At 41.6% G+C, this 25,607-nt stretch overlaps 1 protein-coding gene across 2 annotated transcripts; it reads left to right on the top strand.

Moving 5' to 3' along the window:
* The first annotated feature begins 961 nt into the window (after positions 1–961).
* Positions 962–23,773, top strand: Pafah1b2 (platelet activating factor acetylhydrolase 1b catalytic subunit 2). 2 transcript variants are annotated; one of them, XM_021639768.2, is made up of 6 exons: positions 962–1,126; positions 10,808–10,895; positions 14,016–14,105; positions 15,028–15,144; positions 16,776–16,898; positions 20,049–23,773. In XM_021639768.2, the coding sequence occupies exons 2-6, from the start codon at positions 10,815–10,817 to the stop codon at positions 20,325–20,327; spliced, it is 690 nt and encodes a 229-aa protein (XP_021495443.1). In that variant the 5' UTR covers positions 962–1,126; positions 10,808–10,814; the 3' UTR covers positions 20,328–23,773. The 2 variants fall into 2 exon arrangements, with proteins under 2 accessions (XP_021495443.1, XP_021495444.1); XM_021639769.2 differs by having other exon boundaries at positions 1,079–1,192.
* Positions 23,774–25,607: the final 1,834 nt, after the last annotated feature.

Genomic DNA, 25,607 nt, shown 5'->3' with positions numbered 1-25,607 from the left:
CACAGACTGCCTACATGCCAATCGGATGGAGGCATTTTTTTTTAAATTAAAGTTTCCTCTTCCCAAATGACTCTTGCTAGTGCTCGTAAGTGACTTCCAGTACCATATGTGACTGGAATATCTGCATGAGATTTACGAGGTAAATCAGTAACGGCAAAGTCATGTAATATCATGAAAACCTCATTTTGGATTTGCGATAATACTAGTAGCACATGACAACACAGGTGATTTGAAAATTTATTATCTTGATAGTTTAGGCTCACAGGTTTTAACAACATCCTCAAAGGTTTTCCCCAACACAACCTGAAACCATCAATCAGTTTCAAGAGTCTTGGAATGCTCAGTATCATGGGTTTGAATGAATCCTGCCCATTAGTGCCCAGCCCTGGCACTGCTCCACCAAGTTTCCCTGCTAAAGATGACGCAATATCTTGCCCTTCCTCTTGGCGCAGATGGTCCTGCACTTACCCAGCCAATAGCATCTAATTTCACTATTGACTCTCTGTACTCCACTTAACTGAATGGATCTTTAAGGTTGAAGACTAGTGATTTTGTCATACCCCTCGAAGTGGTGTCCCACAATTTCAAATTCGTCATAGAAATATAAATTCTCCGTGTAAATGTAGGGGACTGCCTCTTTTAACTTTGGGCCTATCTCTCCCCATTCTCCGCAATCTGGTTTATCCCATGGGTGGAGGAGGAAACCAGGTTGAGTGGCTAAGAAGGGAATGGCGTCACCGTGAGATCACGTACACTGTACCTAAGGCCATCGCGGGATGGTTTCCATCATCCTATCACGACAGACAGTTACAGGAAAGATGAAGGCTCGAGCAGCGCTCAAGCGGGGAAAAGAAAACCGTAAGACACCTGCGCCAGGCTGAGCGCGCCAACTGAGGAGAAAACTGAGGCACGCCCGCCGGGCCGCTAGCCCCGCAGCACGGGGCGGGACTTCCGGAAGCCATTTGCTTGAGTGGCAGGGGGACCGGAAGTGGAGGCGCTTCTGGTTGGTGCTGGGGCCCGAGGAGGGGACGCGCGCCGGAACGGGGCCGTCGGGACCAAGCGAGCGACAGACGCGCAACCCGCCGACGCCGCAGCCGCTGGGGGCCCGCACGGACCCTCTGCCTCTGTGAGTGCATCGCGGGGGCCGTGGAGCCGGGCTTCGGCGTCGCGGGTGGGACGCGCGAGCGAGATGGTATTGTGAGGCCCGGCTCCCCTCCCCCACACTGCCCCTCCCCCGCCGCTCCCGTGCCGTCGCCCAGCAGGCCCTCCGGGGCCCGCGCAGTCTCGTCTGCCCTCCGGCAACCCCGGTCCCGCCCTGCCTGGCGGGTGAGCTGCCCGCGGGTTCCCTGGGCCGGCCTCCTGCTATTGCCTTCTCCCTCCATCCGCGGGGTGGGACCTCTAGGCCCAAGCCTGTGACTGGGTTGTGCTTTTTTGTTTTTTTAACGGATCACGTTCTTTTCCCCTTTTCGTCGAAAACTCTCTCATTGGAAGCTTCTCTGTTGCTTTCGCTAATACGTACGAAAGACCCGTGTCAGGATTCTGAAAGGACTGGTAGAGGCTAGCCTTAAGAGTCACCCACTTCTTTAGGCAAAGAGGATGAGACGTTGGTGATTTGGCCCATGGCTTACCACCAGCTAAGTAGTGGATAGGTTTCTTAGAGATGTGTTTCCCCATCCCTACCCCAACCTCGGCTCCATATCCATTTAGCGGGTCAGAGCCTGTGGTCTACAGGTTTGATTGACTCGTGCCAGAGTGACTCATTCTGCTTTCCATAGCTCCCAGTCCAACATTGCCTTTCATCATGTATATGAAATATAATCTTAAGAAAGCCCAAAGCTTTAAAGTTTTGGCTTTTCTGAAGAGCGTGGCTATGGACAAAGGAAAGGGCACTTGGATGCTAGGAGCAGGTCCTAGAGCTGCATTTCTACACCTTTAGGTTGGGTGGAGAGAATGGGCCTTAGGGAAGAGGTGTGGAGGAAGGAAAAGAGAAAATAAAGGCGTATCTTTGCCTTGGATGGGCCTTGTGTCTGTCTGTAGGTTCCTTCCCTGGGCACATTGTTCTGACTTAAAGGTTGCCTCCTTGTGGGAGAGTAGGGGAGGTGATCATTGTGCATTAATTTGTTGGCATGGGCATTGATAATAAATTATGGATGTGCTAGATCTTAGGGGGCCCGCCCACCAGAGACTGAGGCAAGGTTTTCTGAATGAGGCTTGCCTTCCTCTTTAGAATAACCCTGCCAACTCTGAAGCAAAATGAAAAGCCTCAGGCCTTAATGGAAGCATTCTAAACCTTTTCATTCTCATTTCAAAGGTCTCCCTCAGTTCCATGGAGCACACACATACAAAATCCAGTTGAGCTTGAGGATTTGGAATTGTTCTGTTGGGAATGGCTTCCACACCATGCATGTATAAAGGCTGGTGCTTTATCGTGGTTTAAATTAAGTGGAAAAGATAGAAAGTTTAGGATTAGGATTGCCTCCTCTTCCTGGAGAATTTTGAAGGACAACAAAAGCTCCTCTGTAAAATAGTTTTTCATGGAAATTCACAGAACCGCCCGCCTTTTCCCTCCCTCTTGCTAGTTTTTTCATACTCTTAGTTCTTTAATCCCAAATGCTAGGATTAAAGATGTGTTGCCACTCTTCTGAGGGTGGCTGTGATAGGAAATTAACTTCTACCTAGTTCAGGAATCCCTGTAATTCAGTTTTGGTTTTGGTTTTTGCAACTTCCATAGGTTATTCTTTGGATGATTCCTGATTCATTCTTCACTTAATTTTTTTTGTACTTTTTAAAGCATTATTTATTTTCATACATAATATGTATGTATGTATATCACATGTATGCAGTGTAAACAGAGGCCAGAAGAGTGTGCTACATTCCCTGAAATTGGAGTCACGGGTGGTTGTAAACCACCATGTGGGTGCTGAGAGTTGAGCCCTAGTTCTCTGCAGGAGCAGCTGATGATGCCAGGTGTGGTGGCACATGCCTGTAATCCCAGCAGTCAGGGAGGCAGAGGCAGGCGGATCTTTGTGAGTTTGAGGCCAGTCTGCCCTACAGAGTGAGTTCATGGACAGCTAAGGCTACACAGAAAGATACTGTCTTAAAAAAAATATTGTATTAGATATGTGTGATGTATGTAGGTAGCTTTGTGGCATTATGGGGATGGAACTTGGGTCACTACACGTGTATAGCAAGTGCTTTACCAGTCAACAGCTGAGCCATCTTGCCAGCCTCTTTTTTGTTGTTGTAGTAAAGACCACCACAGTTCACATTATCTCACTTCCAAATGGTTACAAGACAGGGCTTCTCTGTACAACATCCCTGGCTGGCCTGGAACTCCTGTTTTCCAGGCTGGTCTTGAACTCACAGAGATTGCGTACCTTTGCCTCTAACGCTGGGATCAAAGGTGTGTGCCACCAACATCAGGCTTCTTTCTTTTTCTTTTTTTTTTGGGGGGGGGAGATTTAAGAGGGGGGTCATAGAAAGATGGCTCAGCAGTTAAGATCACTAGCTGCCCTTCCAGAGGGCCTGGGTTCAAATCCCAGTACACACATGGCAATTTACAACTGTCTGTAATTCCAGGTTCAAGGGATTTGACAACCGCACACAGACATACATGGAGAAAGAACACCAATGTAAATAAAATAAAATTTATTAAAAAAAAAAAAAGATGGGGTTTCTCTGTGTAGCCCTAGCTGTCCTGGAACTGCTCTCTAGACCAGGTGGTCCTTCAACTGAGAGATCTCCCTGCCTCTGCTGAAATGAAAGTCTGGCCTGGCCTAAAAAGAGGAGATAGCAGGAGTTTCTGACTTAGTTTTCCATTCCTGGGTTTAAAAAATGTTACCAAACTGTAGGCTTCTGTGAAATAGTGAAAGTTACTTTGTATTGTTAGATGTTTGGTTTGGCAAAAGAGTACAGGATCCAAGAGTCTGGAGGCACAAGGTCATTTCACTTAGGTACATTGCCTCTCTATTCATGGTTGATGGGACTATCTAGTTTAGAATGCTTTTCAGTCTTCTCCCAGTTATAACTGCCTTTTAACTTGAGGCAAGTGAATTTTGTTCCTCAGTTTCTCCTTCCATGTCCCTTTGTTCTGCCTGGGAAGAAAACTGGAACATATGACTATGTAATAACCTGTGATCTCAGCATCTGGAAGGCAGAAAAGGTACTGCAACAAGTCAGGACAGCCAGCACCATGCAGGGAGACCCTCAAAACAAAATACAAGATGGGATTCAGATGTGCTTTGCACAGTGTTTAGAGTGATCCTTAAAAATAAATGAAGCAGATTAGTAAACTCTGTTTCTAAATAAAACAGCACACTCTGTTCAAGAGTAATAGGCTGGGTACTAGGTCGATGGCTCAGTGCTTGCTACCAAGGCTGTCTTTTGACTCCAGGACCTTTGTGGTGCAAGAACAGGACTGACTACCTCAAGCTGATCTTTGACTGCCACACACTGACTATGCACACACCACAATTAAATGTGATTTGTAAAAAAATCTATAAAGGAGTGATGGGCCGGGTGTGCTAGTACATTCCTATAATCGCAGCACTCAGGGAGGCAGAGGCAGGTGGATCTTGTGAGTTTAAGGCCAGCCTGGTCTACAAAGCAAGTTCAGAACAGCCAAGGCTACACAGAGAAACCCTGCCTTGAAAAACCAAGTGAAAAAAAGAGAGTGATGGACCCTGGTTTGGAATAGATTAAGGCTGGAAGTGATAGCTCGGTGATGTGATCACCCAGCATGTGAGGTTCACTCCCCAGTTCCACACAATGGAACAAGCCCACCATCCAACAAACAGCAGTAATAAGCTGAACATTCCTGATACAGAAAACGAATACTCCAGAATCTGGAGGGTGTGTGTGTGTGTGTGTGTGTGTGAAAATGTGAAATCACATGGTATCTATCACAAGTGGAAAATCCCAAGTATGACTTCACATTTTCATATGATGGATCCTAGTGAACTGGTAGACACGCTAACAGTATTGAATAGTTATTTTTAGGTCTGTTGGTGTACCTGAAATATAAGTGAATCTGGAACCTGGTGTTTACACATGGTCCCATTCCCAAGGTGTCTTGTGTGTATGCAAATATCAGCCCCCCCCACCCCATGCAAAGCGCTCTGGTTCTGAGCTTATCAGAGATCCACAACCTGTATATGACTTCTGTTTCAGATTGTACCTTTTCTGCTTAATAGTTTTGCAATAGAACAGATTCCTTAGATATCTTTGACCTTCAGGTTTTGTTTCTGTTTTTTTTGAGGCATGGTCTCCAGGTAGCCCTGGCTATACTGGAACTTGCTAAACACACCAGGCTGCCCTTGAACTCACTGATCTGCCTATCTCCTCCACCTCTTGACTGCTGGGATTAGCACTCATAGAATAGGGTCTTGTAACTAATCTTTGGAATTTAAGAAGAGAAAATATTTTTTTTAATTTAAAAATGAAAAAAAAATAGCCTTGTATAATGACGTACACCTATAATTTCAGCATTTGGGAGGATGAGGCAGTGAGGCAGGATGGTGAGTTTTAGACTAGCCTGGATAACGTGACAATGACCTTGACTCAAAACCCATGAAATTTGACTGGTTAACATATCAGCAGTAATTCACATATTTAATTCATACCCAGATGTCTGTATGGCTGCATCTTAAGTTATTCTGATGCATTTGAGTGTGTTCAGACCTTACAGGCCTTGATTAGCTTTAAAAAAATTTTATTTTATTGTATGTGCCTTGGTGTTTTGCCTGCATTCATGTCTGTGTAAGGGTGTCAGATCCTCTGGAACTGGAGATACAGTTATTAGCTGCCACATAGGTGCGGGGAATTGAACACGGGTCCTCTGGAAGAGCAGTGCTCTTAACCACTTAGCCATGTCCCCAGCCTGTCTTGATTAACTTTTATTCAGTGTGATTTAATTTAAGTTTTCTGTTTTCTGTTGCATATCTACCAAGCCTTTATATCTCCATTAAGAGAAGTGTGCTTTGTTGGAAGATTATCTTAGTGTGTCCCATATTTTAGTATGTCTGTTTGAAAAACAACAGTTAATGAGTGGAAAATGGTGCTATGTGTTGTTACATGTATTTATTTTTTGAGATGTGGGGTCTGTATAGCCAAGGCTACCCTCAAGCTGCCTCCACACCCAGAAGACAGTACTTCCTATTTTTCTTTTGTGGGTGCATTCTTGTTTATGTGTGATATTAATGTACTTTTTGTCTGTGAGAATGTAGGCGAGCACATGCCACAGTTCTGTGGAGGTCTGAGGACAACCTTTGGAAGCTAGTCCTAGCCTTTTTACTTTGAGGCAGGGTCTCTTCAATGCTTCATAAACGAGGCTAGCTGGCTCTGGAGATGTTCCTATTTCTACCTCCCCCTCCCCATAAAGATAAGCTGGTCTCAGGTTAGACTTGCATGGCAAGTGCTTTTACTCACTGACTGATTCCGTCTCCAGAATGATGATACCTTTATCTTTTTTCTTGAGACAGGGTTTCTCTGTGTAGCTTTGGCTGTCCTGGAACTTGCTCTGTAGACCAGACTGTCCTTAAACTCACAAAGATCCACCTGCTTCTGCCTTCCCAAGTGCTGGGATTAAAGGTGTGTGCCTGGTTTAGAATGCTACTTTTTAATTACCTTGCCCTCTCTGGTTTCTCTCTATAGCCCTGGCTGTCCTGAACAGGCTCCGTAGACCAGGCTGCCTCAAACTCAGATCTACCTGCTTCTCCCTCAAGTGCTGGGATTAAAGGCTCTCGGCTTTAATTAACATTTTTACTATGCATCAAAGCAAATTTATGTTTTGTTTGTTTGTTTTTAGTTTTTTGAGCAGGGTTTCTTGTGTAGTTGTGGCTGTCCTGGACTCTCTGTAGATCAGGCTGGCCTCCAACTCACAGAGCTCTGCCTGCCTCTGCCTCCCCAAGTGCTAGGATTATAGGTGTACACCGCTGTGCCTGGCAGCAAATTTATTTTAAATATATTAAAATGATCTGTTAATCTTTTCATCTAAAGAATTGGCAAAGAGCATCATATACCAATCACATATGTACATTAGTCTAGTTCTGTGTGTTTATGAATGGGTGTTTAAGGACAATTCTGAATTATGACAGAATCTTAGATAAAGCATTAAAAAAGTCAGGTCTGGCTGGGCAGTAGTGTCCCATACCTTGCCTTTAGTCCCAGCACTTGGGAGGCAGAGGCAGGTAAAGCTCTGTGAGTTGGAGGCCAGCTTGGTCTACATAGCTCCAGGACAGCCGGGGCTACATGATGAAACCCAGTGGGTGGTTGGGTTGGGGAGTAAATTGCTGATGGGTATCTACCATGCTGGTTTTTAAGAGCATCTGAACTTACAAATCAACTATAAAATATAAGATGTATTATTTACTTTTACTTAATATCATATATAAACCTCACTAAAATACTTTTCAGTAGTAAAGACTTAAGTAATTCTATAAATTGACATCCAGAATGGCATAGACAGTTGAATCCTAGTGTATAGGCATTGCCTGTAACTGGCTAGTGAAGACAAATTGAAACACAGTGTAAGACTTTTACTTGGTTTTGAGAGAGTTTCTCCAGTGACAGTGACTGTTCTCATCTTTGGTGTGTTGTGTTTTCTTTTTGTTTGTTTTGAGATAGGATCTTGCTCACTGGATAGCTTGGAACTCACTCTGTAGACCAAGTGGCCTCAGACTCACAGAGATCACCTGCCTCTACCTCCTGAATGTTGGAAGCCACTATCTTTGGCTTTGTTTTTGAGAGTGGGTCTAATGTATTCCACACTGGCCTTGAACTCATTATGTAGCTATAGTTGACCTTGAATGTCTGATCTCCCTGTTACTTCCAGAGTGCTAGGCTTGTGGGCACACACTTAATTTAGTATGGTGCTAGGAATTGAAATCAGGGCTTCAGGCATGGCTAGGCAAGCCATGCTACTAACCAGACTTTATCCCTGTCTACTAATTTTTGGTGTGTGTCTGTATGTCTGCCTGTGTCTGTCTGTGTTTTTATATATATATATAGTACATGTGGAGGTCAGACATCAAACTTTAGGTGTTCTTCAGTTACTATTAACCATTGCCCTCTTTTGTTTTTGTTTTCTGTTGATGGTGGTGGTAGGTTGTTTTGGTTTGTTTTAAGACAGGATCTTAATATGTAACCCTGGCCTACCTGGAGCTTGCTGTGTAAAGCAAGCTGTCTTAGAGATACACTTGCTTCTGTCTCCCAAGTTCTGGGGTTAAGGCATGTGTCACCACAGCTTGGGTGTTGTTACTCAATTTCTGTTCATGATTTTTATGAGACAATAAGTGGTTTCTCAATAACCAGGTGTTCCAGATTAGGCTATGCTGGCCATCTTCCTTGCCAGTTAGCTCCACATCCAGAGCTAAGTTTATTAGCATACACTATCATGCCTGGCTCTTTCTTTTTTTTAACGTTTTTTTTAAATTATTTATTACGTATACAATGTTCTGTCTGCATGTACACCCGCATGCCAGAAGAGGGAACCAAATCTCACTATAGATGATTGTGAGCCACCATGTGGTTGCTGTGGAATTGAACTCAGGACCTTTGGAAGAGCTCTTAACCTCTGAGCCATCTCGCCAGCCCTTAACTTTTTTTTAAAAAAACAAGAATACTGGGGCTTGAATTTGAATATTTGCATCCTCTCCAGTTTTGTCTTACTGGTGCTTTAATTACTTGTGTGATTTTTTTTTTTTTTTCTCAACAGGGTTTCTCTGTATAGCCCTGGCTGTCCTGGACTTGTTTGTAGACCAGGCTGGTCTTGAACTCACAGCAACCCGCCTTCCTCTGCCTCCCTGAGTGCTGGGATTACAGGCGTGTGTCACCATGCCCAACTTTGTGTGGTGTTTTAGGAGCTACTTGGTTCTGATTGTTGCTGTAGTCATTTTTAGTTAAATATATTTTATGTATGTGGGTGTTTTGCCTGAGTGGTGTGTGTGTGTTTGTGTGTGTGTTGCTCTTACTTGGTGCCCAAGAAGACCAGAAATGAGTGTTGGATACCCAGAAGCTAGAGTTAAAAACATCTGCTATGTGGTTGCTGGGAATTGGACCAGAGTCCTGTGAAAGAGCAGCCTAACCTGAACCTCTCCAGCCTCTGTGTTGTGTTTTGTTTTGTTTTGTTTTGAAGATTTATTTATACAGCCTTCTGCCTGCATGTACGCCTGTATACCAGAAGAGGGCACCAGATCTCATTCTAGATGGTTATGAGCAAAACATGTGGTTGCTGGGAATTGAACTCAGGACATTTGGAAGAACAGCCATCGTTCTTAACCTCTGAGCCATCTCTGTAGCCCCTTGTTTTGTTTTTTAACAAGGTCTTTTTGCATAGCCTTGGCTGTCCTAGAACTCCCTATGTAGACTGGGCTAGTCTTGAACTCACCTAAATCTGATTGCCTCTTCCTCCAGGGTGCTGAAATTAAAGATGTGTACCACAGTGCCTGGCTCACTGTATTACTTAGACAGGGTTTCTCTGTGTAACCTTGGCTGGATTCACTTTGGGCAACAAGGCTGTCCTCAAATTCACAGACATCTTCCTGCCTCTGCCTCCTGGAGTGCTGGTGTGTGCACAGGTGTGTGCCACTGAGCCTTGGCTTCTCTCTGTAATTTTTAAAGCATACATATGTATGATGTAAGTGTAAATGCCAGTGCCACTGTGTGTGGGGGGTAGGTAGCTCAGAACACAGTTTATAGAGTTGGCTTTTCTCTCTCTACTATGTGAATTCCAGAGATCTCTCTCAAGTTGCCAGGCTTTCACATGTGCTTTTACTGGCTGAGCCATTTGACCGGCTGCTGTCATTTTTTTTTATCTGTGTCTGTGTGCATGCCATTTGTGTACAGGTGCTTGTGGAGGCTAACAGAGATTGTCTTGAAGTTGGAGTTACAGGCAGTTAGGAGCCATTCCACATGGGTATTAGAATCCAAACTCAAGTCTTCTGCAAGAACAGCAAGTGTTTTTAACCACTCTGTCAACATTCCAAGACCCCTGTTGTCATTCTTATAGTGTGCAATTCTAGCAGCCTAAAAGGCTGTAATGTAGATTTCATTGTTCTGTAAGTGTCTAATTTCTTAAGTAATTTGGTGTTTGCTACAACCCTGATTGTGAAAACTTAACATAGGATGGGCGTGTCAGGTAAAGGGTGTATTTGGAGCTTTGTACATTTAATCTCAGTCATAAGGCAAAGAAGGAGTGATGGGTTAATGTTTAGATGTGGTACGTCTTTCATAAGCAGGACTGCAATGTCTAAAACTTAGTGGTAATACATTGTGGAAACTTAAGCACTCATGTTCTAGAACTCATCTCTGCTGAAGAATCAGTCCTGCTTCAGTCCCTATGCAAAATCTAATAAAATAGATGTTGTTTCTTTAATCTGATAGTAGGGGCTGGAAAGATGGCTCAGTGGTTAAGAACACTGGCTGTTTTTCCAGCAGAGGTTCCAGTTCAGTTGCCATCATCCACATGGCACCTAACGGTCTTCTGTAACTCCAGTTTCAGGGTACTGGCCTCCTTTTTTGTAGGCACTACATGCTTGTAATGTACAAACATACATGTACGCAGAACATCCATACATAAAATAAAAATAAATCTTTTTAAAAATAAAAACACACAGCTGAGCTAGCATCATACACCTTTAGTCTCAGCACTTGAGAGGCAGGGCAGCTGGATCCTGGATATCTCCAAGATAGCCAGAGCTACATAGTGAGACCTGTCTCCAAAAAAAACCAAAAGGAGATAAAACCTGATAGTATTTAGTGTTGTAATGTTCTTGTTAATAAATGAAACATGACAGACATTTCTCCTCAGGTGTAGAATGAGCCAAGGAGACTCGAACCCAGCAGCTATTCCACATGCAGCGGAAGATATTCAAGGAGATGACAGGTGGATGTCTCAGGTAAAGGGTAGTGCATATGGATTACCTACATGGGATGGAATACTTTGTTTTGTCTGTATACAAGTGTATGTGTGTGGGTGCACAAATTTGCATGTGTGTGGAGCCCAGAGATGTGCTGTTTGTTTTCCTCAATTGATCACTCTTTACCGTACTTTTTGAAGCAATGTCTGTCTGTCACTGAACCTGGAGCTCATTAATTTGCCTTGACCAGCAACTGCTCAGTATACTTAAGGGATCTTACTGTTTCTGCTTTCCTAGTGCTGGGGCCAGGGTTTGGTTGCTTGTTTTTAGATTTCATTTTTGCTTTATATGCATGTATCTGTGTGTAGGTGCCTGAAGACATCCAGGGCTACCAAGAGTTTGTTGTTGTTTGTTTTGGTTTTGGTTTTTTGATACAGGGTTTCTCTGTATAGCCCTGGTTATCATGGAACCCACTCTAGACCAGGCTGGCCTTGAACTCACGGGCAGAGATCTGCCTGCCTTTGCCTCCTAGTGCTGGGACTAAAGGTATGCACCAGTACTGCCAGGCTTTTTTGTTGGCTGGCTGGTTGGTTGGTTGGTTGGTTGGTTCATTATTGAGGCAAGGTCATCTTATTTTCCTGCTTCCGCCTCCCAAGTGCTGAGATCATAGCTATAAAATTCTGGGTTGGAACCCACAGCCTCATGCATGATGGGCAGATACTCTACCAGCTGATATCCCCAAACCTGACTGTAGAGTTTACAAAAAAGAAAAAACCTGGAGACCTGTGTCTAAAACTAGATACCTGTTGTGTTGCCTAGCCATGAAGTTGTGCGTTTAAGCCTGGCCTTCTTTATATAGTTAGTTCCAGGACAGCCAGAGTATATAGTGAGACTTTGTCTCAAACAATAACAACAAAACACAAAATGAAAATTTTTTAAAAAGTAGTTTTTTAAGCAGCTTTAGTAACACATCCAAATGCTAAAACCTCAGGAGATTGAGGCAGAAGTGCCAAGAGTTCAAGATCAGCCTGGGCTGCACAATTAGACCCTGACTTAAAACAAAAAAAGTCACTAAGTAGGTCTGGACATGTGTTTCAGAGATAGACTTCGGGTTCTAGCTGAATTCTAGTCCCAGCACTGCAAAACCAACAAAACCATAAATAAATACTGTCTTAGCTGGGTCCTGTGGTGCATATCTCTAGTTCTGGTTGTTTGGTAGACTGAGGCAGAAGGATCACTTGAGGCCAGGAGTTTGAAGCCAGTTTAGACAACTTAATTGAAAGGGGGGAAGCGAGGGAGAGTCAGGCATGCCATTACTGGGTTACTGCTGTTATAAACTTGTATTGAGCGCTGACATGCTGGCAGTTTAACATTTGGATGCTACAGCTCTCTTCAAAGTGTGTATCATCTAAAAAGCTGTCAGCACTCCTTAAGAAGCTGAGAAGAAGAAAAAAAATTAAGACCCATGTCAGGGATCTGAATTTTATATTGTGGTTCAGAAATAAATGTAATATTTAACTTTAGGGAATCTGGAAAGATTGAATATGGACTTAATGTTAAATGTTAATGGGAGTATTTTTTTCTTAGTATGGTTTCATAAAAGAACATTCTAATTTGTGTTTGCTGAAATACATAGGGATAGAATCATCTGTAGTATGGGTCTAGAGAGATGGCTCAGCGATTAAGAAAATTTGGTGCTTAGTTATGAGGAGTAGAGTTCAGATCTAGCACCAAATTGGGTGGATCACAAAACACCTGAATCTCCAGCTTCAAGGATAGGATGCCCTCTCGTGGCTTCCTCAGACATTCTCATCAACTTACATGCACATTCAGACCTAAATAAAATAAAATATGAGGGAGAGAGCGAGCGTGCACGCGCATGGTTTAGCACACACCTATCTTCCCAGCACTCTTGGGAAGTAGAGGCAGAAGGGTACCGAAGTTCAATAGCCTGGGGTATTCAAGACGATTAAAAAAAATCTAAGTGTATTGGCACACATTTACTACCAACACTCAGGTAGAAGCAGGTGGATCTCTTGAGTTTGAAGCTGTCTTGGTCTGTATATTGAGTTCCAGGCCAGCTAGGACTGTATAACAAGACCTTGTCTCAAAAACAACAGCTAAAACTTTAGTTTAACAAAAACGTAGCTGCATAAAGAGATCAAACAAATGTAGAAAATATCATAATAGAAGTTTGTATCATTGTAGTTGCTTATGTCTATAATTTCAGCACAAAGACACAGGGAGGAGGTTTGTTGCAAGTTCTGAGGTCAGCCTGGTCTACATAATAAATTTTCTGCTGGTGAGACCCTGCCTTGAAAAGTTACGTGTGTCATTCCAGGACAGCCAAGGCCACTCAGAGAATCCCTATCTTGAAAAATCAAAATAGAGGACTGGAGAGATGGCTCAGTGGATAAGAGCACTGTCTGCTCTTCCAAAAGTCCTGAGTTCAATTCCCAGCAACCACATGGTGGCTCACAACCATCTATGCTCTGGCATGCAGATATACATGCAGATAGAGTCTCACACATAAAATAAATAAATAAAAATCTTTAAAAGTTAAATTAAAAGTGAATAAATAAATAAACAAATAAACAAAATTATTTGTGTTTGTCTCTGGGTCAGAGGGCAATTTACAAGAGTTGGTTCTCTTTTTCCACCATTTGAGTTCTAGGATTCAAACTCGGGTTTGTCTGTAAGGGCCTTTGTCTATTCCTGGATCATCTCGATGGCTTCAAAAATGCCTTTTTCTTTTCTTTTAATTTGAGGAAAAGACTTTTTTTTTTAAATTATATGAAACATTTTGATATTCTGGATTTGTTAGAACTGTGATTTTTTCCTTGAATCTAAACCTAATAGAATGATCAGTAAGGAAAGGGTAGGAAAGAATAAGCTTTAGGATAGACTAAAAAGGATGGATGGGGAGGGTGCTACAGCTGGGATACAAAGTGAATAAATCGTAGTTTAAAAAAAAAAAAAGGATGGGTGGGTGGGTTGGTTAGTTTGCTTGCTTGTTTTATAGTTTTGGGGGATGGATAAGCAGGCCTTGCCCATAAAGAATGTTCTATAGTACCTGGTTGAACAACAGTTCTTTTTAGGCAAACAAATTGCAAAAGGAAAGAAATAACAATTTTTTACTTTCTTTCTTCTTTAAACCAGCACAATAGGTTTGTTCTGGACTGTAAAGACAAAGAGCCGGATGTGCTGTTTGTGGGAGACTCCATGGTACAGTTAATGCAGCAGTACGAGGTAAGATGGAGGGTATTTTGGCTCCTAGTGTGTGTTTACTTACAACCAGGCTTTCATTCTAAGCTGTCCCTCATATGCTTAGGGTTCAGAAGAGCCCCAGGGAAGCAGGTCTACCCAATGGAGTTCTTGGTATAGTCTTGTTTGTAACTAAACTCCCTTTTTGGCTCTGACTTCCAGGAAGCTTACTGTTTCCTGTGTTTGCCTGGATAATGTCTGATTCTTAATTCTATTTCCTTTGTCCTGCTCATGATTCTCATTTATTTGTGTTTTAGCACTTTCTGACTGAATATTTTTGTAATGGGCTTTTCTTTTTCTTTTTCTTTTTTTTTTTATTTTTGGCATTCTTCCAAAGGAAACTTAAAAAGAAAATACAGCTTTATTTCTTTTTTGGTTCCAGCACTCTAAATTTCGTCAACTCATATTTCTTTACTTAATTAAAAAAACAAACAAACAAAAAACCAGTTGAATTCATGAAAAGTGCTCATTGAGCTGACAGCTTGATTTTGGGTGTTGATACCTTTTAGAGGACATTAGAATGTGCTGTGCAGGTTCTTGAGCTGAGACTCAGCATTGCATCAACAGTAGCATCTCAGAGCCCTTTAAGTGAAGGACATAATGTTTTCATGCTAACATTTGAGTAAAATGTGGAAGATTGGCATGTAGGAGATTGGCTGGGCGTGGTGGCACACACCTCTGATCCCAGCACTCAAGAGACAAAGCATGTAGATCTCTTGAGTTTGAGGCCAGCCTGGCATACACAGTCCTTTCCTGCACAGGCAGGGCTGCACAGAGAAACTGTCTCAAAACAACAACAAAAATGTGGAAGATGTTAGTTTTATATTTATTAAATTACATTGCAATTGAAGTATTTTTATTTTCATGATGTTTGTTTGTTTAACTAAATCAAGTTTTTTGTTTTTAGATATGGCGAGAGCTGTTTTCCCCACTTCATGCACTTAATTTTGGAATTGGGGGAGACACAACACGACATGTTTTATGGAGACTAAAGAATGGAGAGCTGGAGAACATTAAGCCTAAGGTGATGAAACTTACCTTTAGGGGAGTATGATTAATCTTGAGTCTTGTTTAAAGTAGTGAAAAATTTCTTCTTTAAAGGCCTTTTCCATGATTGCTCTTTGCTTCATGCTTGCTTATAAGATACATCATTGCTTAGGAACAAAGTGAGGCACAGACTTAATAAGAACCCAGTCTGTTGTTTGACTGGGTTGAATTTTTTATTCCAATGACTGTCTTCAATTGTAGGAAGTGACTTAATGTGCAGAATGTATGTAGACCTGGTGGATTGTATGGGTCTGGGAAATATGTTCGGGAGCAGGGCCATGACTCATTCCGGGAAATGCTGAGCATATGAACAAATTTGCAGCCATGTTTTTTGAGTTCTTCTAAAGAAAGTTTGGGGCAGATGTGAACAAATGAACATCTGTAATACCATGTCACATTATAAATATCTGCAGCTGGTGCACCCCATATAGTTTTTTCAACTCCTAAAGAGAAAGAAAACAAGAAGCAAAGGAGAGTCACTAATGAAAGTTGCTTTCCCTGGGCATGGTGGCCCATGCCTTTAAGTACAAGCAGAGAAAACATTGTTAAAACTATATCCAGCCTCCATCCTGGTAACCCGTTCTCATCTGCCCAGTGTATTTCTAGCCTTGCACTCCTGGGTGCTCCTGCTATTGCATGGTGCATTTTTAACCAGGGAAGAGTCTTTACTGGGATAGGAATCAGTTTCTTAAGTTCCATGTTAGTATATGTGCTTTCCAGGAAGGTTTTATTTTCATTCAGTTTAGTTCATTTTTCTTTTCTGTATAGTTGGTGGATTTTGTGAGATGAATTCTTTCTTGTTTCTTCCTCATATAATTTTGGCACTTTGTTTTTCAGTGTTTCTCCTTGTAGCCCTGGCTGTCCTGGAACACACTTTGTAGACCAGGCTGGCCTCAAACTCAGAGATCCACCTGCCTCTGCCTCCAGACTGCTGAGATTAAAGGGTTTTGCCACCACCTCCCAGCTAGTTTTGGAACTTAAATATCAATTTACTCATAATTTATCTTGAATCATAATATTAGGCAAATATCAATGTGTTTTTGTTCTTATTTTAGAAATGTGATTACATTTCTTTATTTTATGTGTATGCATGCATGTGCCATAGTACATATAGAGAAGTCAGAGGGCACTTTGTAGAATTGGGTTTTTTTGTTTGTTTATTTTCTGCCACGTAGGTTTAGATATTGAACTTGGATTGACAGACTTGGCAGCAGGTGCTTTACCCACTGAGCCATTACACTTCTATTTTCAATTTCCCAACATCATCTGAGAAGCTCATTCTTCTTGATTTTTTTCAAGTTTTTGTTACATTTGTGTTTTGCTTGTGTCTTTACATGCACACATGTGAGTGAGCATATTGTGTGGTAGTATTAAAGTCAAAGGACATTTGGGGGAGTTGATTCCTTTCTTACACCATGTGGGTCCAAGACATTGAACTTAAGTCATCAGGCTTTGTGGCAAATGCCCTTACCTGTTGAGCCATCTCACATGTCCCCACTTCTCTGATTTCTTTAAAATAAGCTTTTCATTTCAGATGTTTTGTGTTCTTTCATTCCTTGGTCTTTATTGTCTCTCTCTCTCTCTTTTTTTTTCCTTCCCTCATCATAGGTCATTGTTGTCTGGGTAGGAACAAACAACCATGAAAATACAGCAGAAGAAGTAGCAGGTGGGATTGAGGCTATTGTACAGCTTATAAACACAAGGCAGCCACAGGCCAAGATCATTGTGCTGGTGAGTAGTCTTTCTGAGTAGAGATTTCTTACATCTTTAGATTCACTGAGAAATCTTTTAAAAATGGTGTCATCAATACAAAGTCTTTAAGTGGAAGCAGTTTCTGACAGTTGTTTGTAAGGATGGCATGGTTAGGAGGAAAGGTCATGGTGGAATGTATATGCAATTTTGTAGGTGCGGGAGAACCATACCTTTTTGTTTTGTTTTATTTTTCTGAGGCAGGGTTTCTCTGTGTAGCCTTTGCTATTCTGGACTTACTTTGTAGACCAGGCTGGCCTTGAACTCATAGAGACCCAACTGCCTCTGCCTCCTGGGTGCTGGGATTAAAGGCGTGTGCAACCACACCTGGCTGGGCCATATCTTTTTTTAACTGGTGTGTGTGTGCATGTGTCTGTGTCTGTCTTTCTGTCTGTCTGAAGACAACCTAGAAGAATCAGTTCTCATTGTGCTGTTGTTATAAAGAAAGAAAATCCCAAACATTCGATTTTACCCAGACTCAGAACCAGATACTGGGGTGAAAGCCTGATAGCTCAGAGAGGCAGAGAAAGCGCTCAGCTGACCATTCTACTCCCAGAAGGAAAAAAGCCCTTCCACTCATTGTCCCTCCTTCCTGTGTTTTCTCATGTTCACTCCCTGTCAACTGGTTGCTTGCTTCGCCTGCTGACCTATGGTTGGCTTTATTTAGCTTTTGTTACAGAAAACTTTTGGGTTGAATGTGTGTGCTAGGCTGGAGCCACACCATAACTAGAAAAAGGTTTTTCTAGCATACAATCTTGGGTTCATAGTATAAACAATGTCCTGTAATACTGTGCAGCCTGTGATGGCACATGCTTTTAATTCCAGTACTCTGAAGGCAGAGGCAAGCAGATCTCTCTGAATTTGAGGCTGGCGTGGTCTACAGAAGAAGTTCCAGGACAGCTAGAGCTACACAGAGAAACCACCTTCTCCCCCCCGCCCCGCCATTCCCTCCTCCCAAAAGTAGAATTAGTTTTTTCTACCACTTTTGTAGATGCCAGGGATCAAACTCAGGTCATCAGGTTTTGTGAGAGCTTTTAACCTGCTCAGTTATCTTGTCATCTCCAGATCTTAGTTCTTATTTCATGGCATTTAATTTAATTGTGGATGTGATATTGTGACTGAGAGTTTAGCTCTAAAGAAGCTTCTTGGGAGATGTTGATGTAGGAATGGTGCAGGATAAATCCTCCAAGAATATCCTTGGTTTAAAGTTGATATTCAGAAGCTGAGGGCATATAACTCAGTGGTTAAATGTTTGCGTAGTATGTGTGTGACCCTAGATTTGATCCTCAGCACCATAAAAAAAAACCAAAAAACCAAATTTGATAAAGATAATTGATTATGGTCTTACTAATAATATTGAAACATTAGAAGTAACCTAAATGACAGGGGAGTGATTACAGAATTTTTGGATACATTAATACAAATCATGTTACAACTTGAGTGGGTGTGAAAAAGAATACAATATATTGAGGTGAAAAAAACCTATATTTATTTACTTAAACATATTAGTGTTTAAACACTAAACACACACACACATACACACACACATATATGTAAAGGTCTAAAAGTCTAAAACAGAATTAGAACAGTTGTTAGAAGGTTAAAGGGATTAAATTGCATATTCCAGGCTAGCTGGCCTATAAGCTTTCAGGGTTTCTGTCTGTACCTCCTGTCTCAGAACACGAGTGCTGGGATTACAGATGTGCTGTGCCTGGCTTTTCATGCATTCTGGGGAACTTGGATTCTCGTGCATGGGCTGCAAGCATCTTACTCATTGAACCATCTCTGGCCAGGAATTTAATGTCTTATTTTAGCAAAGATTTAAAATCAAAGGAGAAAAAAAAAATCAAATATCATGTCTTGGTACTTTTATTAAGGAAAATATCATACAAACACATAAACTCTTTTTCATCTTTTTTTAATAATTAGTTGTTTTGTATGTGCTGTACAAACTTCTGTTTTGGTATGTATATGAAGGTCAAAGGACAGCTTAAAGGAGTTGATTTTTCTTCTGCCACATAGTTTCTGGGGGTTGAAATTAGATCACCAGCTTTATTGGCGTATCTTTTCCCATTGAGCCATCCTCTTCTTGGCTCTATTTTTTTCTCATTCCTGTTTATAAATCCCAGTAGATATGTTGCCCTGATGATGAGGAATAATCATTCTGCCATTTTTATGGTTCCAGAGCTGGAACAAAGTATGTTTCTTCGTCACTGGTCAGCTTTCTTGATTACTCCTTCTATCTCAACCAGACTTTGCTGTGTTAGCATTGTTATTGTGTGAAATATTAGGTACACAGCTTTCACCTTTTGTGTGTGTGTGGGGGGGGTTGACAGGGTCTTCTGAAGCCAAGGTTAGCATTAGACTCAATCTGTAGTTCAAAATGACTTTAATGCCTACTGTTTAGCCCCCAGTTGTGAGGATCACAGACATGTGCCATCGCTTTTAGTCCCTGAGTTTATATTTAATAGTAATAAGCTTGGTTTTAGGAATGACTTCATCATTTGAAATGTTTTAACATAACAGGTATAGAAGGAGATGAACCAATGTAACAAATTGAGACTTCTCTGTGCCTTTTGGGAAGCTATAAAATCATAAGTAAACTGGCAGCCAAAGCTCCAACACATTACTGAAAGAACTAGAGTAGATATGTATAAGAGAATGCTTTGAATATATGTTTGGTTTTTTTGTTTTGTTTTGTTTTTGTTTTTTGTAAAGTAAAACTCACAGTAAGGATAAGCACTGTAGCTCATGGTGGAGCTCCTACTTTGCATTCACGAGGGCCTAGGATCAGATCCCAGTACTACTAGTAATAACAAAATAAGTGAGTAAAAATTAAGACTGTCCTTGAAATAAAACATCTTTACATACCATGTAGGAGAAATTGGGGACAAACTGTTTACCTGCTTAGCAGTTAAGTTGCTGTGTGCCATCACTAGGTATCAGCCAGCTACAAAGATAGCAATGTCCGGCAGTACCTCTGTGATGGAATCAATTATCTGTTGAACACTACTTCTAGTTTGCCTCTTTTTGGTTTTTCAAAACAGGTGTTCCAGGCATACTGGAAGTCATAAGTAAGTAAAGAAAAACAAGTAACCTTCTCTTTTAATGCTCTTCTGTGTTCTGCTCCAGGGTCTGTTACCTCGAGGTGAGAAGCCCAACCCTTTAAGACAAAAGAATGCCAAGGTGAACCAGCTTCTCAAGGTTTCCCTGCCGAAGCTTGCCAATGTGCAGCTCCTGGATATAGATGGGGGCTTCGTGCACTCAGATGGTGCCATCTCCTGCCACGACATGTTTGATTTCCTTCATCTCACAGGAGGGGGCTATGCAAAGATATGCAAGCCCCTCCATGAACTGATCATGCAGTTGCTGGAGGAAACACCGGAGGAGAAGCAAACCACCATTGCTTGACTGGCCTCTTCAGTGTTAACAGCATCCCAGCTTCCTCAGATCAGTTAGACCACTGGCACTACAGAATCCTTTCTTAAGGCACTTTGCATTGTACAATGTTCTGGATGCTCATATGTTTGAAGGGGAGGAGGGATTTAAACTGGTCCTGTATATAAAGGTTTGTTTGACCCAGGAGAAAAATTAGCCAAGGAAGATTCATTTGAAACCAGAAGGAACTTTTTAGTTATATGACACATTTGTCAAATTATCACTTTTTCCTAAGACAACATCAAGCACGAGTATAAGATGAAGATTCTTTTCTTGGCCCTTTTTTCTATGGATTATGTCATATGTGAAATTATCACATCTACTTGGCTTTAAAACTTACTTTTGGTCCAGTTTTAAGATTCATGAGTTAGTGTGTTATGTTGTTTTGTTTGATTCATGTATCCTCAGTGTTTTTATTAACATATAGCATCAGATTAAACATGCTTGTCACTCAAACATGGGAGATGCTATAGGTAAAGTGAGTTTGTTCCTCTCTATCTTAAGTAGTGAAACACTTTCTGGGGACTGTGGGGTACTGTTTTTATGCTGCTGAATATCATGTCTGTAATAGACCCGTGCATGCAGCCTTTGCTCTGCTTCCCCTTCCTCCCTTTGCAGGTGGGTTATTTACGTTTCAAGCTTTTAACTCATTTTTGATCTAGGAGTTGCATTGCTGTCAGAATGATCATTCTGTGTGGTGTTCTGTGATGTAGGGTCTATATAGTACTCATCCAGAGTTCTGGTTGTCACCCCCCCACAACCTGTTATGTTTTCCTTTGAGTGTGGGAGGTGAGGGATCAGAATTGTTTCTCATTCCATAATGCCTGATGTTATTTCAAGTTTTATATTATCTTAAGGTGTATATGTTTTTGTTTTATATATATATATATATAGAAAGAGATAAATAGATATATTTTACAGTACTGGAATCAAACCCAGGGCCTAGGACATACTAAGCAAGTGCTCTGCCACTGAGGTAATCCCTAGTCTGTCTGTTTGTTTGTTTTTTAATTGGTTTAATTCTTAAATTCTATCAGAAAAGAAAATGGCTTTTTCCATGAGAAATAGTGAAGCTGCTCTCACAATAGATGTGCTATCTATCTTTGTAATTTTCTTTCTTTCCTTTTTTTTTCTTCCTCCTGAGATAATGGTTTCTCTGTATAGTCCTGGCTATTCTGGAACTTTGTAGGCCAGGTTGGCCTTGAAGTCAGAGAGCCCCCTGCCTCTGCCTCCCAATTGCTGGGAATCAGAGTCATGCACCACCACACCCATCTTTAGATGTGCTATAGTTAAGATGAACTAGGTTCATTTTTTGGTTTGTTTGGTTATGGTTTTTGAGACAGGCTCTCACAGTGTAGCTCTAGGTAGCCCAGAACTTGTTATATAGACCAAACTGGCCTTGAACTCCTAGAGGTCTGCCTGCCTCTGCCTTCTAAGGACTGAGAGTAAAGGCATATACCATCACGCAGGTAGCTAGCTCATTGAACTTTTAAGGTCTCTTATATAATTTAGTGTGTTCATTGAGAGAGCTTTTTATAGTCCTACTGTTTGCTTGAGCTACACAAACTGCTACTTGAGAGAGCAGTAGATTGCTGGTCGCCCATATGCCTATGGGCCCATACAAACTGGATCTGCAAACATTTTGAGCTGGGCCAGCTTGAGGACTGATCTCATTAAATGTGCTCTGCCATGGTTCTGCTTAATGGTCACATTGAGTAGCCAAGATGCAGGCTTTGTGTTCTGCTTTCAGATCAGCTCTCAGGGCTGTGAGAGGAATTGCTGGTTTGTGTTGGACTTACACCTGACTGAGAAGGATAGAAGTTGGGGTGGTGGTTTTTCCTGGTGAGCCTCTTTGTAGGAATTTATTTTAAATCATTTTCTTGTGAATGTATCATGTCTTTATTAGCAACAGGAAAATATACATTGTGTTTACTAAAATTGTTTACTACATTAAAATTCCCTTTTATTTTTTTAGTAGCCCAAGTTCTTGTTTTCAAGCCAGATTGCTTTCTGAACTGGGGTATCATTTTAGGAAGGAGATTTAATTAAGCCAGACTTTTGTGTGTAAAAAGAACAATTTTTTTTTTTTTTTTTTTTTTTTTTTTTTGTTCCTCAGAGAGGGGGAGTATGGTCCAAATGAATCCATTAGGTCATTCCTGCAGCATGTGCTTGTAGCTTCTCTTGATCAAGGATGAACTAGTCCTGTGGGCAGGCCCTTCAGTTCCTGCGTATGTGTATAGACCTCAGATGTTACCACATTTTATATCTGCCAGAGCTATTCAAGCAATAGTATTTGAACTACTAGCCTTTTGAATAAACTCTGCCCTATTGCTAACATGCAGATACTGAGTCCACTGTCATTCTTGCCAGGTTAATTTGTGCTGTGTTAGGGGAAAATGTTGATCCGTTGTTGTTTGGTTGACATCCCAGATTGTTTCAGTGACAGGACACATTAGTCTTCATATTTTTTTTAAAGATGTGAACTGGATGTAGTGTCCACATGAAATGCCCTACTTTGTCATTGTGATTAAGGGGCCAGGCAGCTGGCAGAGGTACTGCTTTGTTCCTTTTTTTTGGTAGGTGGGTGGTGATTTTTTTAGGCAGAGTCTACATGTACCCTGGCTGCCCTTGAACTTTTGGTGATACTCCTGTCTCTGTCTCTCTAGTACTGGAATTATAGGTATACTCCACCATGTCTGGCTTGTTTTGTTCCTTTCCCAATATTTTTCTTCACTTTGAGACAAGGTCTCAATGTAGTATAGCCTGGCTATGGATGCCCTTGAACTTAGTCCTTCAGCCTCTACTTTCCAGGTGCTACAGTCTCACATATGGTAAGTTGGAGATGCCCAGCCAAAGGGATGATCTGTTGGAGGTGGCTTGGCTGCCCTTGCATTGTAGATTAATATTGGCATTGCTCTGCCCACCATGTCAGGCCTGGTGGACTGTTGAAGACCTCTATTCAATCCTGATTCTTCTGTCAAAAATCTTCACCCTGCAAACTAAGCCTTGAGTAGCTTGTGCTCTGCCCTTAAGAATTAGAACTCTCATTCTTTAAAAAAAAAAAAAAAAAAAAATTTCCCAAATTTCTGTTTGCATTTTCAACCTAACTACTTACAGTTGTATGCTAAAGCCTAAAACCTGTCTGTGCTAAGGTATGTGATTATTGCCAGTTTTGTATTTATTACAGTGGTGAAGAAACTAGAAACCCCTGAAAGGGGAGCATGTCCAGCTCCTGACCAAGTGGTTTGTGTAGGAGCAGCGAGTGGAGGTTTCCTGTGGTCCTCTTCTCCAAAACCACTACAGCAGGCTGACTGAACTTCCCCAAGGGGAGCTTGGGACTGGGCTTTGGCAAAGGCTTCTTGACTAGAACCCATTCTGTTCAGTGCTTGTTTAATATAAAAGTCAACATTTCACTGCGATCTTACTGATGTCTTTCTGTTTCTTTTATCATAGTTTAGATCCAATGGAAAAAGCAAGGGTGGGTTTTTCTACCTTATAAACATAGTGGATTCTTTGCTCATCTTATGTCCTGTGGAACTGCATGTACCAAATTGACTTCATCAATTCTCACAGGGTAGGACACTAGGATGGGTGAGTAATTATAAGTAACCCTGAGTGGATATATGAAAGAATGTTGTAGTTTGGTCACAATCTCCTTATAAAGCCTTGCCTGGTTTGGAACTCAGAGATCTGCCTGTCCCACCTCTTCAAGTGCTGAGATTAAAGGTGTGTCCTACCATGCCTGGCCTTACAGATAACTAATAAACCGTAAGCCAACCTTTTTACTGTTTTGTAAGTTCAGTGTTTAGAATTTATTCACAGAATGTCCTAAGTGTCATTGTTTCTCCATTCTTCACAGTAACAGTCACCATGATTTTAGTGCTAGGGACAGTACCTCCTGTTACCTGTAGCTTACACTCAGATGATTTGCTCTTCTAGGTTCTGTTCCTTCCAGGGAGAAATGCTTCAGGATATCTTCCATCCTAGGTGTTTTCTGTGGGTGTAGCCTCATAGAGTTATTGGTAAAGAGGCTTAGAAACCCAAGTCAGCCAGGGCTATACAGAGAAACCTTGTCTTGAAAAAACAAAAGAAGCTCCGAAATTGAGTATTACATCCTATCCTAAGTCATCCTGACTTAAAATAGTTGAGCTCAGCTTTGAGCCAGCCCTGCCTGACCTCCTTCCCTTGTGCTACTCATTGCTCTAGGTTCTGAGGAAATGAGGTCATCATGGATCTAGTTGCCTCTCAGGTGGAAGTGCTAGGATTGAGGTGTCTTCTCCCCTGGGTGAGACAGCAGTTGCTTTTGTCGTTCTGCTGCTTTGGTCTCCCTTTCAGTCCTAGCTTTTGTGTGGCCATAACAGTAGATTTACTTAAAGTGCATTGTCTGGCCTTCTGACTTCCTGCCTTCAACCAGCACTGAAACTAAAACATTATGGGACAAGAATTTGTGCTGATATGCCTATGGGGTTGCAGAGACTAGAGAGCTCTGTTAGCATGTCACAGAAGGTCAGATTTAGAGGAAGGTACTACTTAGATAAGTGAATTTAAAATCCAGAGGGATGGTGGAGGTTTACATATAGTCAATACCACTCTCTGTATATCTAGTCCTTCTAATATCCAAAGAGATGATTTGTTTTTGTTTCTGGCATGTAGCTCAGGCTGGCCTGGAACTCATTGTGGAGCTCATCATACTGCTGAGGGTACAGTGTTCATCACCACACCTAACCAGAAAGATAGCTTTAAAATAGACACTGCCTGCTTCCAATGCCATGCAAGGAAGAGAACACAATTGCAAGAGGAAGCCTCATTCAGACTTGTAGAAAACAGTACTGCCTCCTTTGATGTCCATCTTATAGAGGGCTAGAATAGTTCTGTAGATAGCTTGGTCTCAATGTGTGCTGTAGACTGCCTTATCAGAACTGAGTGTCATCAATCTCCGTATAACACATCATGATGCCAGTACAGGAAGTGAACCTTGAACATAGATCATCCATGTCTCCCAAGCTGAAAATGTTGTTTCAAGCATTCTGTGAAAGCTATGAGTAGACCAAGTTATCCATCCTGATGACACAGCACACCAGCATTAGTTACAGCTGGAGGATATGGCTACACATTTCTGTGGCCTTCTCACTTGGCTACTCTGCTACAGTGGTGCTGCTACATTGAAATGCAGGCTATAGATAATAAAAGGTAGAAATAATAAATCAAAATGGTTTTCTGACACATCTAATACAAAGTTCCTCTCCACCCACG

This window comes from Meriones unguiculatus, chromosome 1 (assembly GCF_030254825.1).
Source record: "Meriones unguiculatus strain TT.TT164.6M chromosome 1, Bangor_MerUng_6.1, whole genome shotgun sequence".
NCBI lineage: Eukaryota > Metazoa > Chordata > Mammalia > Rodentia > Muridae > Meriones > Meriones unguiculatus.
This window is presented reverse-complemented; position numbering and strand designations above follow the sequence as displayed.

Bases quoted from the DNA above. Each gene is read 5' to 3' on its own strand.
- Pafah1b2 (XM_021639768.2), top strand. From the start codon at position 10,815: ATGAGCCAAGGAGACTCGAACCCAGCAGCTATTCCACATGCAGCGGAA. The intron at 10,896-14,015 runs GTAAAGGGTAGT...TCTTTAAACCAG, and splicing joins ATGACAGGTGGATGTCTCAG to CACAATAGGTTTGTTCTGGA. The intron at 14,106-15,027 runs GTAAGATGGAGG...TTTTGTTTTTAG, and splicing joins AGTTAATGCAGCAGTACGAG to ATATGGCGAGAGCTGTTTTC.